At 31.9% G+C, this 13,673-nt stretch overlaps 1 protein-coding gene across 2 annotated transcripts in view; it reads left to right on the top strand.

Annotated features, from left to right (window-relative positions):
• COL11A1 (collagen type XI alpha 1 chain) overlaps window positions 1-13,673 on the top strand; it is a 256,417-nt gene that overhangs the window by 161,185 nt on the left and 81,559 nt on the right. For both annotated transcript variants that reach the window (XM_031967174.1, XM_031967173.1), the window contains exons 37-39: window positions 985-1,038; window positions 6,730-6,783; window positions 13,379-13,486. In XM_031967174.1, the coding sequence (XP_031823034.1) occupies window positions 985-1,038; window positions 6,730-6,783; window positions 13,379-13,486 (216 nt within the window). The remainder of the gene's footprint in view (window positions 1-984; window positions 1,039-6,729; window positions 6,784-13,378; window positions 13,487-13,673) is intronic.

The raw sequence follows: 13,673 nt of genomic DNA, 5'->3' as shown, positions 1-13,673 counted from the left end.
CCCTGATTATTGGATCTGTGCATCCCTCAAGCAGCATTGCAGTGGAAGACAAAATGGTTAAGAAATGAATTCTTAATTTATCAGTGTATTGTCTCAACAAAATAAAACCAAGCAATAATAAATAAATACCTTTCATTTTCCTTTATAACAACTTATTTTGGCTATACTGTTTAACTGGTAATTCAGTTCTCTATTTTTTATGTTTTCTTTTCCTTCCATAGACACAAAATAGTAGCTTGCTATTCAATGCTTAATTTACATTATAGTTCCAACAGAATTTAACTAGCTTCCTGAGCAGAACTCCAGGATTTATATTGTATAGCATAACCTTTTGTTTTGTGTTGAATGAGTCTTATGAAAAAGGGAAAAGTCCATTGCTTTTTAATTCTGTTTCACCCCTTTTCTTATTGTCAGTAGAAATATCTGATGACCACTAGAGGACACTGTCTTTCTCTGTTATCTTAGTCTTCATGTACAGGCAACTGATGTTCCTAATAAATGGACTGAAAGTAGAGAGATGGATTCACATGGCATATACTGGATGAATTATCAGAATTATAGCATGTCCAAAATGAAAAGAACCAATGTGAATACAATATTGTCTGATACTTAACAAAAATAAAATCATCACGTATAAGAAAATTATACCAATTTTAACTGTAAAAAAATCAGAAAATGTTCCTATTACAGTTATTAATTTTTGGAATCATAAAAACAAATATAAATTTGTAATTTTTATAAGGCCATTTTCTATAGTAGATGAATTGCCAGGCACATGAGTTATTTGGTGAACTATTATAAAATATCATTTTACAAAGTGCAGGCCTTGAACCCATTTATCAAATCAACAAAATATCCAAAAATATGCTATATCTATGGAAATAAATCATGATAAAAAATGTTAGCCTTAACCCTGTTGCACATAAAAAAGCAGATGATTGAAAATCTCTAACATAATTTTACTTTTACTCTTTTCAATTTCAGGGGCCACCTGGAAAAGATGGACTTCCTGGGCACCCAGGACAACGTGGAGAAACTGTAAGTGAACCTTCCTACTTTAAACTTTTTCTACTTAAAAAAAAAAAACCTATTAATTTAATTTTGAAAAAGGAAACATTCTGACATACAAAGCAGCACAAGAATAATGATTTTAGAAGAAACTGTTAACTTCTGTCTTTTTTGTCTTTTTTTCTGTCTTTTTTCCCCTTCCCCTTCCATTTTTTTTCCTTTTAAGACTCATTTCATTGAAGGTCTTTGCCCACACAGTGTTTGCTAGATGAGAGTGAAATAGATGAATTAAGTCTACCAAATCTATTAGAGGTAACATATTCTATAGTGGAAGGAGCTTTGGATTCAAGTCAAGAGATCCATGTTTCACATTCCATTCTTTTTACTCTTTATCTTTGTGACCTTAGCCCATCATATCACAATCTGGGTCTCAGTTTCCACAGTTAAAAAATCAGAGGAGTTGGACTATTGACTTTTAGCATACTCTCTATCTCTGAATGTATGGTCCTATTAAGAAAGAAACAAACAACACAAAGCATCAAAAAAAAATACTTAGGAAAATCTACTTCTGGGCTGAAATGGACTAAGAAATTATTGATAGTGACTATGATGATAAATCACTGTGATATCTAAGGCTTTGGATATGGTTGTTGGTAGCGAAGTGAGTCATATTTCTTGGAAGACATCATAAAATGTAATATGATCCAAAATTATATGATCATATTTGTGTTATGTGTATTTCTATAAATAGATGTGTAACTATATAATTATATTTGAAAGAACCCTAACTGATGTGACAAAATAATTTCTAGATAGTTTTTTTGACATCACAATATTGTTATTTCATCAAATCCCAGGGGTATGAAAAATCTTGAGTTGCTATCATGTCTATTCCAGCACTCCTAAGGAAGTCTACAGATCTATGAATATATTCCATTTCACCATATAGTGAAAGTGCTTCATTGATACATTCCTAAAGAGCATTCACTTATTTTATCTACCAATCAGCCACGAAAGGACCTACTAACCATCTACAGAATAAACTGTGATAGCTATGCTTTCCCAAATATATAATTTGCATAGTGATGTGAATTTTTTTCCTAATAGGACTAAATTATTGGGCACACAGGTCCATATTTCCTACCTAATAAGAAATCTGAAGATTTGACATGTTGCCCAAAATCAATTTCCTGAAAGTGTCACTGAATTAACTTTAACCATTTTTTCCAAGTCATAGAACAGACCCATGATTGATAGATATGAGAGTAGGTAAATAGATTTGTATCACTGTATCCTGCAGCTTGGGAATATCTTGTGTTCATAGGTTCTGAAGTTTAGAGTTAACCAAGATCTTAGAGGTCACCTAAAACAAACTCCTCATTTTATATGTAAGATAAGGTTATGTGCTTATATAAGACTAATGTTCCACATGAGTTGTCCAAATGTATAGAATTGTGGCAGGTCCCTTTAATCTAAGAGAAATCATGATTTCTTCCTTAAGGGAAACGTTAGGTCCATATATGTATGGATGTTTATCCCTTCTTTTAGACTATTTTTGAGAGATTATTAGGTTAGATTTCTTGCTAATCTCTTTCTACTTCCATTATTTCTGTTCTAGCTGTATGATTAATTTTGATAGGAGTTTAAAACAATGGTGCTTTTCTGGTTTCTCTTAAGGAAGTAGAGTATCCTAAGCTTATACCTGCTGTCTTAGCCACTTCCCATTAAATGGAGATTACATAAAAGATCATCACAAATAATTGCTTGCTCTTCATTCTCAAAGAGGACCATGATCTCAGGGTGGGGATGCTATGACATGCAAGTGGATTGTATTTAAGGGAAGAAGGGTTCTGCAAGATCCCCTGTCTCACTTTCTCCTGTAGAGCCATCTGGATCCAATGGTCAGATATAGATAAGGATGACTGGTAGCTAATAAGTAAATCCATTGATCTAAACAAACAAAAGTTATAAAAATCATATAGATTAGAATATATCAGAAAATATATAAACATGAGTAAGCTTTTTTAGGTAAGAATGGAATAAGACCTTAGCTTGATAAAGACCCTGCTATCATCCAAGAAAAAATTTTCTCTCCATCGTCTCTAGGCAGCCAAACTGGAAATAAGGGGAAATCAAGAAAATCAGGTTTCCCTTATAAGTTTACAGCTTCCAAGCTTCCAGAATTTCTCCCTATCTCTTCCCTGAAGTATCTCTCCTGTCTGAAGTTAAAACCATCTCTACATCAAAGATCTTTGGCACAAACTCTATCCCTTAGATAAAACTACACTGTGTGTGTGTGTCAATATCCTTTCCACTGATTGGAAATCGCATTTCCTTCGGCATAACAGCAGCATATAAAAGCCTCTATGTTTATTCTGGTTATGTATAGATGAGGAAATTAATGCCTAAGAATCATTGACTTGCTGAAGATCACACATGTAATGGCAAAGTGAGTAGCTGAATCTCATTCCAAATATTTCTTTCCAGTATATTACACATATACATGTATGTGTATATACATACATGCATGCACATATGTATCCCAATTAATCTCTATGGTAGATGGATTTTCTAACTTTAGGAAAGACCTATCAGCATCAAAGTCTTTCTTTAAAAAAAAAAAATTGGGTGCTAATTTATAAGTTAAATAAAATATCCATTTTTTTTATTATTATTTAGTTCTGACATACAAAAGCCTAGAATTTCAAAAGCCTAATCAAGAATGACTTTGCCAAACAAAAGTGCAAAATTGTCTGGACTTCCACACAGAGATAGCATCTGCTTAAGGGACATAAGATTTAATTTTTGAAAGGATGCAAATCATTTTCATGTATGCAAGCACAGTTCCATGAAATTTCAAAAGGTTTTTTTGGTGGGATGGATGGTAATTCAAGGTCTTATTTCAGAATTCTACCTTTAAAACATGTACAAACTGACATTTAAGGAAAATTCTAGAATCACCTAAAAAAAATTAAAGTGCAACTGGAACTTCTATGATTTTTACACAATTGTCTAAAATGCAAAAACTAAATTCATTTCTAGAAAATAAAATATTTCTGTTTCTGTGCAAGTGCAAGATCACTTCAGTGCCAAAGATACTTGATGCTGACTTTCTATCATGCTTTCTTGTTTTCAAAGGCTCAAAAGCTGTTTCTTTATACTAAAAATTAGTCACTTTAGTTCACAAAGGAAATTATTTTATGTATGTATGTTTGAGTGTATATATATATATATATATATATATATATATATATATACATATACATAGAAATTATACACATGTATGGAAAATATACATATACACACTACATATACATATAAACTAAATAATATAAAAATGAAGACAACTAGCCTTCAGCAAAATTGCCTTTGTCAAGTATATTTTTTAAAATACATATGAGGACAACTTATTCACCAGATTATTATTAATTAGTAGGGATCCTAGTCCAGTTAGTAACATTTCAATGAGTATAAATTATCAACACATGAGGCATTTGTCAAGCCACATGTTTTTCTATTCACATTCAGATCCAAAAAGAATGGTAACTGTATTCATAAATGGGATTCAGATATGTGAATTTTCCCATTTGTGTCTGACCCTAAGAATTTCACTGCATACTGAAATTCATTAAGGATTCATCTAAAGAATTTCCATATAAATGTTATCTTTCCCTTTGAGCATTTGGGAAACAGATGGTTCTAAGATCAAGAGGATGGTTTGGCCTTACTATAATGCAAATCCAGTTTTATCCTGAAAATCTTGATCAGAATCTTTGATCTTAGTCTCCTGGAGATCCTCAAAATAGGAAATAGCTCAGATTTAATGATTTCATATCAGTGCAGTCCAGGCCAGCTATATATCTCCTTGGTTAGGGAAAATCCTATGTTTTCATTTTTCATTTTCATGGGCTCCTATTGTAATTGCATTTTTAAATAGCTATTTTTTGTCTCCTTTTAAAATGTACATTCTTAAAAGTCTTTTCTCTCTCTCCAAATAACAAATTTTGAAGAGCTTGTGGCTATAATTTTAAATTATATAAAATCATTTCTGGATTATTTAAATATCTTATTTAAATTCCTATTAGCTTATTAGGATTACAATTGTATGTGTTGATACCCTTTTTGAACTCTACTTTCAAATCGGTCATCTGTTTATGTCTTCCTGTCACGCTTTTTACTCTTTAAAATATACACAATTCTGTGAGCTATAAAAATTCATATGAACTTTATTTGTCTATTAAGTTATGTTGGGTGAAATTTAATGAAAACACATGAAGTTTTTTTTTTTTTTTTTTCTTTAAGGATAATAGGGAGCTCTGGATCACCAACCTTATGGCAACTGTTGTCTTTTAATTCTGACCTCACCTCCTTAAATTTCTGAAAACTAGTCTTCTCAATTCTTCCAGAAAGTAATTGAGAGAGGCTTCCATCTATATATCAGATTTTTAGTATAGCACTCACAACTAAGACTTCACAACTTCAAGGTTGATTCAAACTTAATAGCATTTAAATATTAGTAACTATAATGAAAACAAAACAAAAAACTAGTATGACTTTAATTAATCTATCAATTTTATTTGGATTTGACATAGGGAGAAGGTAGCATAGTATTGTAAAAACAACAATGCATTTGAAGTCAGGGGATCCATATTTGAATGCTTACTATCTTAATGCCTATCATTGTTTCATCTGTACATCAAAGGGCTTGAATGGAAGATTTCTAAAGTGCATAGCAGTTGCAAATCTTATTATATATAAAATAGAATTTCTCTATGTAAACATAGATATGAAAAAAGAAAGATTTTTCTTTCTTGATCCCTTTATCACTCTTTTCCTTTTCCTCTCCTTTCTTTTCTTCTTTCCCACTGTTCATTTGGGCTCATAAAGCTAAGTGTTTCAATTTAATCTTGAAATGGTATCCCATCATGCTAATAACCATTCTTTTTATCAGCCTCTTTTAATTACTTATTCCCTTGTATCAGACTATTGGTATACAATTGTATTGGACATGGAATAGATAGTAGGAAGAATTCCATTAATATCAAAAAAATTATCTCTTGGTGATGCCGAACACTAAACAATTCAAAAAATATCTAAATCATTTACTTGAATGACAAATCCATATGGGAATTTTATATTTTATTTCTTTGATACAAGATTAGTTCTAAAACTGCTTGTTACTATCAACCTTATCATAATTCATTTTTACTATATTACTTCTTCTATATCCCCTTTTCTTACTTAAATCCTCTTCTAGATCAAACCTTTTCAGTTATTCATAAGATGCATTTCCACTATACTGTAGTTATTTCTTTGTCTTTCCCACTTATCTCTCTTCATTTGTTGGTTGTTTTTCCACCCATTTCTTTCTGCTGGTCAACTTAAGAGGACTAGACCTTTGAACAAACTTAAACTTAGCTAACATGCTATTAGCGTAACCTATGATTTTTTTTTTTTCAGAAAAATCAGTGATAATTGTATTTAGCAAAAGATGAAGCTTGGAAAGTCCTGTGATAGACACAGCATTTCAATTTTAAGTATTCATAAAAATGATGAATATGAAAACTTTTATGGCTTTAAAAACACATTCCTGAAAATGTGTTTGAGTAATTGAGAAAAAAATTCCTGAAAAACAACTTTCTTTTCAACTGTGAGCCATCCCATTACCTAATGTACTTTGTCGTAATATATAACCAATAAATGTCATATTTCATTCCTTAGGGATTTCAAGGCAAAACAGGTCCTCCAGGACCAGGAGGCGTTGTTGGACCACAGGTAGGACATTTTACATTATATGCTTTAAGATTTTAGGATTTCCTAATACTTTACACTTTTAATTTCTCTAAAATGCTATTTCTCAAACATATGCAATAATAAAATTAATTTTATATTTCATGTTGTACATACTTAAAGTGTTTTCAATAAATTCATCTAAGTCTCTACTTAATAATGCAGTAAGTTTTTAATGAAGGGAAGGAGTAAGTTAGAAATATGAAGTATCAAATAATTTAAAAAATTAAGTGTACCTTAGAACTTTTTACCATAGGCTAGAATTCATTATATAATAGCTTCATCCAAGAAGTTTTAATTAGTGAAGTATTTACTTGTAATATTATTCCATAGCATTTATAGAAAAAAAAATCCTTAATGATTAGATTCATTCTATAAGTATAATGAAATGCCTAAGAAGGTAGTGAAACTCTTCTTCTGAAGCTCTTCAAGCAAGTACTAAATGACCACTTGTTGGGTAGCTTGTACAGAAGGTTCCTGTTCACATATTAGTTTGTATCAGAAGGCCTTTGGGGTCACTTATTAGTTTATATGATGAACTTGCCTACCCTATGTTTTGTATCTTTGATTTGGTTCAGACCTATGATTTATTTGGTTGAGGAAATTTCACCATAAAAATTTTCTCCAGTGATGCATAACAGCAACTTGGATACAATTTACTCTTAGAAAGTTGCCTGAGGGTCCTGGGAAATTGATGATTAGCTCATGTTCACTCTCTTATGCATCAAAGCAACTTGAATGTTGGCCTTCCTGGCTTATATTGATTCATTTGTACTATCTTTTGATTTTCATATTAAAGTGAGAATTTCATGTTTGTAATATATTTCATTGGTCTTCCCTCCCAAACAGATTTATCTTTATTGTTTTATTTTTAAAATGACATTTAGTTTGAATTTCCTGAGCAGTGGGATATAAATTATTATTGCTGGAGGATAGGTAATATGTTCAAAATGCTCCAAGTAATACAAGTCCAAAGAATAAATAGTTATCATCTGAATAATGGAGAATTAATTCTACTTATTCTTCCACCACATGCCACCTAACCAGCATCTTTATGGAAAAGCAAGTTCAGAACTGAAAATTTTGCCTGTAAGATGCATCGTTAAAAGAAGCATCTAAAAACAGAACTAATTCTTTATCTATTTTAAAAAAAGTAGTGAATGCTCAGAGTTAAATTTTATCTGTAATTGAAGTTCAAAGGATTTATGTAATCATACCTGAGGCTGGAATTTCAATCCTGTTAATGAAATATTGTTGGGTAATATAGCTGCTGAAGAGCCTAAAAACAAAAATTTATTAATCTGTGTGTGGTGTGTGTATGTGGGGTTTAAAGAGCAATACTTGAACAATATATATGCATTGGGGATAAGGGGTAGAATGTGATATTAAAATATAAAAGTTCTATGCCTGTGTTCTATGCTATCATTCTCACTATTCACAAAGAGAGAAAAATAGTAGGTAGCTTACTCCCCTTTTTGTTGAAACAAAGTGAAAGAAAATGTGAATTTCCTTGGGTCAGATAGGTACTCCATTGCTATTCATTAGTTTTAATTAAGAGCAGTACTGCCTAAAGGGCATGCTACTGAGGTTATTACTAAGACAAAGATTTATTTTTAACCTATGGCAAACAACTTCAAAAGCTGCTTTCAGGGAGAATATTATAAAAAGATAGTACAAGATTTATTCCTTTTATTTGGTATGCTTAAGGAAGAGACAAGCTAGTAGAATAAGAATATAAACATCATGTGACTTAATTGACTCTCCAAACCTCAAAAACCCTTTTTTATATAGTCTCATGCCTAGTTGGAAGCATCTAAAACTGATGAAGGCATTTATTTCCTCTGAATCTTCAAGGCAGAAAAAAAAGCAGCAAGTGTGCTTTATTGAGTATGCATCTTTACTGAATTATTACCATTTATTGGAGCTTTATAGAGGCCAGTCTTTTTCTTGTTTCAATTATGGACTGGACTTTGTGGAAGATCAAGGAAGTTATATTTCATGGAAGTTATATCTATTGCATTAATTAATATTCCTTCTATTCCCTTTTTATAGCAACAAGGATCTTTCTCCATTTTTGCCTTGAGGAGATCACATATTCAATTGTGGGAATTATATTCCCAAAGCATAATAGTGACAAAGGGAAGCAATATCACATAGGAAAAAGAGCACTAAGATTAGAGTCAAGCACATTACAAAGCGGGCAAGTTTTAACTTTCTAGCTTCAATTAATCTGTCTCTAAAATGAAAGGATTATTTCTAAGGTCCCTTTCAACTCTGATCTGATTGAATTAAATAAAGTGGAATTTAATAAGAATAAATAAAAATTCACATGTGCATTAAAATCACCTTTACAAGGACAAAATATTGGAATCATGGCTAGATAAATTTTGGCTAAAAAAAAAAAAATCTGAGAACTTCAGTGGATTACAAACTGATTATAAATAAGCACAGTGATGGATACACCAAAAAATTTGATTTTATTTTAGTTTGTATTCTAAGAAGAATGGAAAGCCCAGAATTGAGGAAAGGCTAATCAATTTGTCTAAACTGTACTATGTTGTCTTTTGGTAAGAGAGTTGTAAAATGGAGAATGTCCTAAATGTTTAACAAGAATGTTGAAGGGTCTTCCTTTCATAATATATGAAAACTGGATGATGAATTAAAGGTTATTAGAATGAGAGAGATTTAAGATTTCCTAATAGAATGCAAACTCCTTGAGGACAGGGACTATTTTTCTTTTATTTTTGTAATTGTAGTTCTAATTATTGATGTTTTTCAGTCCTGTCCTATTACTCTTTCTGATTCCATAAACTATAGAATGCAATACTCTCCATGGACTTTTCTTGGCAAAGATTTTGGAGTGGTTTGTCATTTTGTTCTCCGGTGGATTAAGGCAAAGAAGCTAAATGTGTCTGAAGCTAGATTGGAATTCAGACCTTTCTGATTCCAGATGCAACCCTTTATCCATTGAACCACCTGGCTGCCTCCTAGAATTTAGCAAAATGCTAAAATGGTTGTTGTTTATTTAAAAGGCTTGGAAAGGTGAAAGTACATGATTACTGCTATGATAGACATCATAGGAAAACATTTATTCATCGTTAATGGGGAGAAATTGTGAAAAAAAACAAATTTAAACTTGATGTAATGAAAAAAAAAACTTAAGAAAAGTTAGAGCTCTTCACAGGAAGGAATGACCTACTTAGGTCATTGGTTCTTTCTCATTGGAGATCTTTAAGCAGAGGCTAAGTGGGCATTTAGGTACTTTGGAGGAAAATCATGTTTTAAATTAGTATAAGGCTAGATGTCCTCGGATGTCCCTTCTTAAGTCATTATTTCTGTGAAATACATCACTTAACACACTTTTATTTAACACTATTGTGTGATATTAAAATAGAGATTTTACCATGTACATGAAATGACAAATTCTAGAAATCATAAAATTAAGACTGAGGGGTCATTAGGTAAAACTACTGTCTTCAGGCAGAATTGTAATTCAAACATCCCAGCCACCAAGAAAGGGTTTCATGCTCCCCAGCAGGCTTTTGGAAAATAACACTACACAAGGTAGTAATCAACACATTCTGTTGCTGAACATCCTTGCCTGAAATTCTTCTTTAGACTTCAATGAAATCTCTCATCCTTTTACCTCGGATCCATTTTCTTTTGTTTTATGCTAAGTGGAGCTAGAGAACAGCTGGTCAGCCTTCTCTTGCCATAACAAGTTTAAGTGAGAGCTGATTAAATGGTAACACCACAAAGCAGCAACCCTCTGGAGGCACTTAAATGACCTGCCATTTTTCAATGTGGCATTTGCTGCAACTGAATGCAGCTGGCTATTTATTTCTAGTAACCTCAAGCAAATGGAAATCCCATCTCCCTGGCTTTAGGATTCCTCAGGCATACATCTCAGAACTCACTTCAAACAATTAGGGATCATAGTTAGTTTGGGATCAGGGAAGTTACTGATTAAGAGGGTTTGTTTAGAGGGCTTATTCTGGTCCCTAGAATTCCCAGATACACATAGATGATTGCAATTTAAGATTTTGCATGATCTAAGTCAATTTTTTCTATCATCCCAATTAATCATTTATTGAATCATTCCTATTTTTGCTGTTTATTTTGGTCTAGAACAATGATTTCATCAGAAAAAGAGAAATCACTGGTTTAAAAAAAATCCCTACTGACGCAAACCAAAATGTTATTTGTTTGTTTGTTTTTTAACAAATTCATATTGTAATCCAGAAGTGGAAATAGTAACATTGAATGTGATAATTTTAGAGTTGGTAGAAATCTTAGACATTGTTCTAGGACAAATCTCCATGTTTATTTTTATTACATAAGGCAATGCATTCCATTTGGAGACATTGCTAGAAAGTTATTTCTTATATTGAACCAAATTTAGCCTACCTGTTCTTGACAGCTATTGCTTTCGAGATTATAAACTTCTTTGAAGAAATAAGCCTTTAAAAATATAAAGATAATTGTCATGTCTTTTTCTCTCCCTGGAGAAATATATTCACTACCTTTTTTGTCATTAGTCATGACATGGTCGGTTCTTGGTTTCTAAACCTATCAAAATTCTATTCATCCTTTTTTTTTCTGTTCTCTTAGAGACATTGAATATCAGAATTAGGAGAGATCTCAAAGATCAAATAATTCAACCTATTCCTTAACAGGAATCTTCATTATGACATCCTTGACCAGTTAAATGGCAATCTAGTTCTCCCTTGCAAATTTCCATTGGTACCAATTCAGTGGCAGCTTTGAATGTTTCATGTTGGAAAAATTTCCCAAAGGGAAATAAAAGAAACAAAAATTAGTCGTTTATTGAGTCAAAATCTGTCTCTCTGTAACTTCTACCCATTGTTTATAAGGATGTGCCCTAAGGTAAAGTAAAACAAAACAAAATCTTCTGATATCTATAGCATCTTAGATATTGAAGACAGCAGGGATTCATGTTAACACTTTTCCTCTCCAAACTAAACATCCATTTTTCTTTCAATCAATTCTTGCATGGAGTAGTTTCAAATTTCATGCTAATTACTCTCTATCCTTCTTTGGATGTTCTTCTATTTTTTAATTTCCTTCTTAAGATGTGGGTAGAATAATTGATAGCAGATAATAACTAAGCAGAGCAGAATATTACAACCTTCCTTTTTAGACATTATGCTACCATCAATATTTTTTTTGTTATTGGGCAGTCATTTTTTAGTCATGTCCAATTCTTTGTGACTTCTTTTGGGGTTTTCTTGGCAAAGATCCTGGAGTGGTTTGTCATTTCCTTCTCTAGCTCATTTTGCAGATGAGAAAACAGAGGCAAACTGGATTAAGTTACTTGCCCACGTTCACAGGGCTAGGAAGTTTCTGAGACGAGATTTCAACTCAGGAAAATAAATCTTAGTGACTGCAGGTCAGGTACTCAATGCACTTTGCCACCTATCTGCCCAGAGAATTTTTTTTTCTTTTCTTTTTGTTACTCTGTCATGCTACTGACATTAAATTCAAATCAATTTAATCTAACAACATTTATTAAATACTAATCCAATTCCACTTAATGAGAAATTACTAAGTACCTACTATGTGTGTAGTAAGGACAAGCATCAACAATAGGAGTGAATGATGGAATGCTGAAGACAGCAAGTATAATTATTTGACTGTGGTCTGGGATGGGAGAATATTAAATAGTGTGAAATAAACATGGAAAAAGAAGTCAATGAATAAGTCAATACACTGGCTAGAACCAGATAGTGAAAGACTTTATAATATAAGGAATTTAGTTGCCACAATTATTTAATAATCTTCATTGACTGGATTTTCCTAATCTACTTATAATGACAAATCTTTTTACATTTGTATTTGTATACTTATTTTATTCTTTGACATATACTATCCCTGATTATCCTTACTTCTCAACTTAAGTAAAGTTACTTTACATTAAATCCTGACTTTTGTTTTCAAAGATTCTGATTACCTTCCATGAAAATAGTTTGAATAAATAATTAATAAAAAAAACATATAAATTGGCTTTTTCAGTCATCTAGAAGTTGATAATTGTCATTCTTATAAATTATATAGCCTTATTATACCTTCTTGTAGTAACCACATATTAAGAATCAATGATTTTCTTAAAATCCATTTTAAGGAGACTCAAATATAACAGTTATCAAGCATTTATCAAGTGCTTATGTGTGCTGGAAACTGGGTAAAGTACAGTGAATACAATGAGAATGAAAGTGCTGACCCTCAAGGAACTTATATTCTAATAGGGGAAACACACCAAAAAGGAAATTGAAGTGGGCTAGAAATGTGGGAAGGCACTTTTATGGAAGATAGTGATAGAAAAAGTCCAGAGTGTAGCTTAGAAAAAAATGACTATATTGTTAGCCTGAATTACCTCCTTAAATGGAGATCCTAGTAGGAATATTCCATTCAGAGGGGCAAAAAAGATGGTGTTTATTATGATAATTATTACGATGTTATTATGAACTCTCAAGATGAGGTTTTGGGGACATGGCATCTGATGTGTTTCTTTTTTACCTGTGTAAAGCTCATTGCACTATTTTTTTAAAAATTAATTCAGGGTCCTACTGGTGAGACTGGTCCAATAGGTGAACGAGGTCATCCTGGACCTCCTGGACCTCCTGGTGAGCAAGGACTTCCTGGTGCAGCTGGAAAAGAGGGTGCAAAGGTAACATGTGAATTTTTGAGTGATTAGACTTTAGACTTCAGTCTATGGTTTTTCTATAATCATTTCTTCATTATTCAATTTTTCTATAAATAATGGAATGTTAGAGTTCCAAAAATATTCAATTACAAGGAAAATATTTTATATGAGTCTACTTCAATAAATGATTATATTAAAAAAAAACTTAGGC

The sequence above is a fragment of the Sarcophilus harrisii genome, chromosome 4, assembly GCF_902635505.1.
Source record: "Sarcophilus harrisii chromosome 4, mSarHar1.11, whole genome shotgun sequence".
Taxonomy (NCBI): Eukaryota; Metazoa; Chordata; class Mammalia; order Dasyuromorphia; family Dasyuridae; genus Sarcophilus; species Sarcophilus harrisii.
This window is presented reverse-complemented; position numbering and strand designations above follow the sequence as displayed.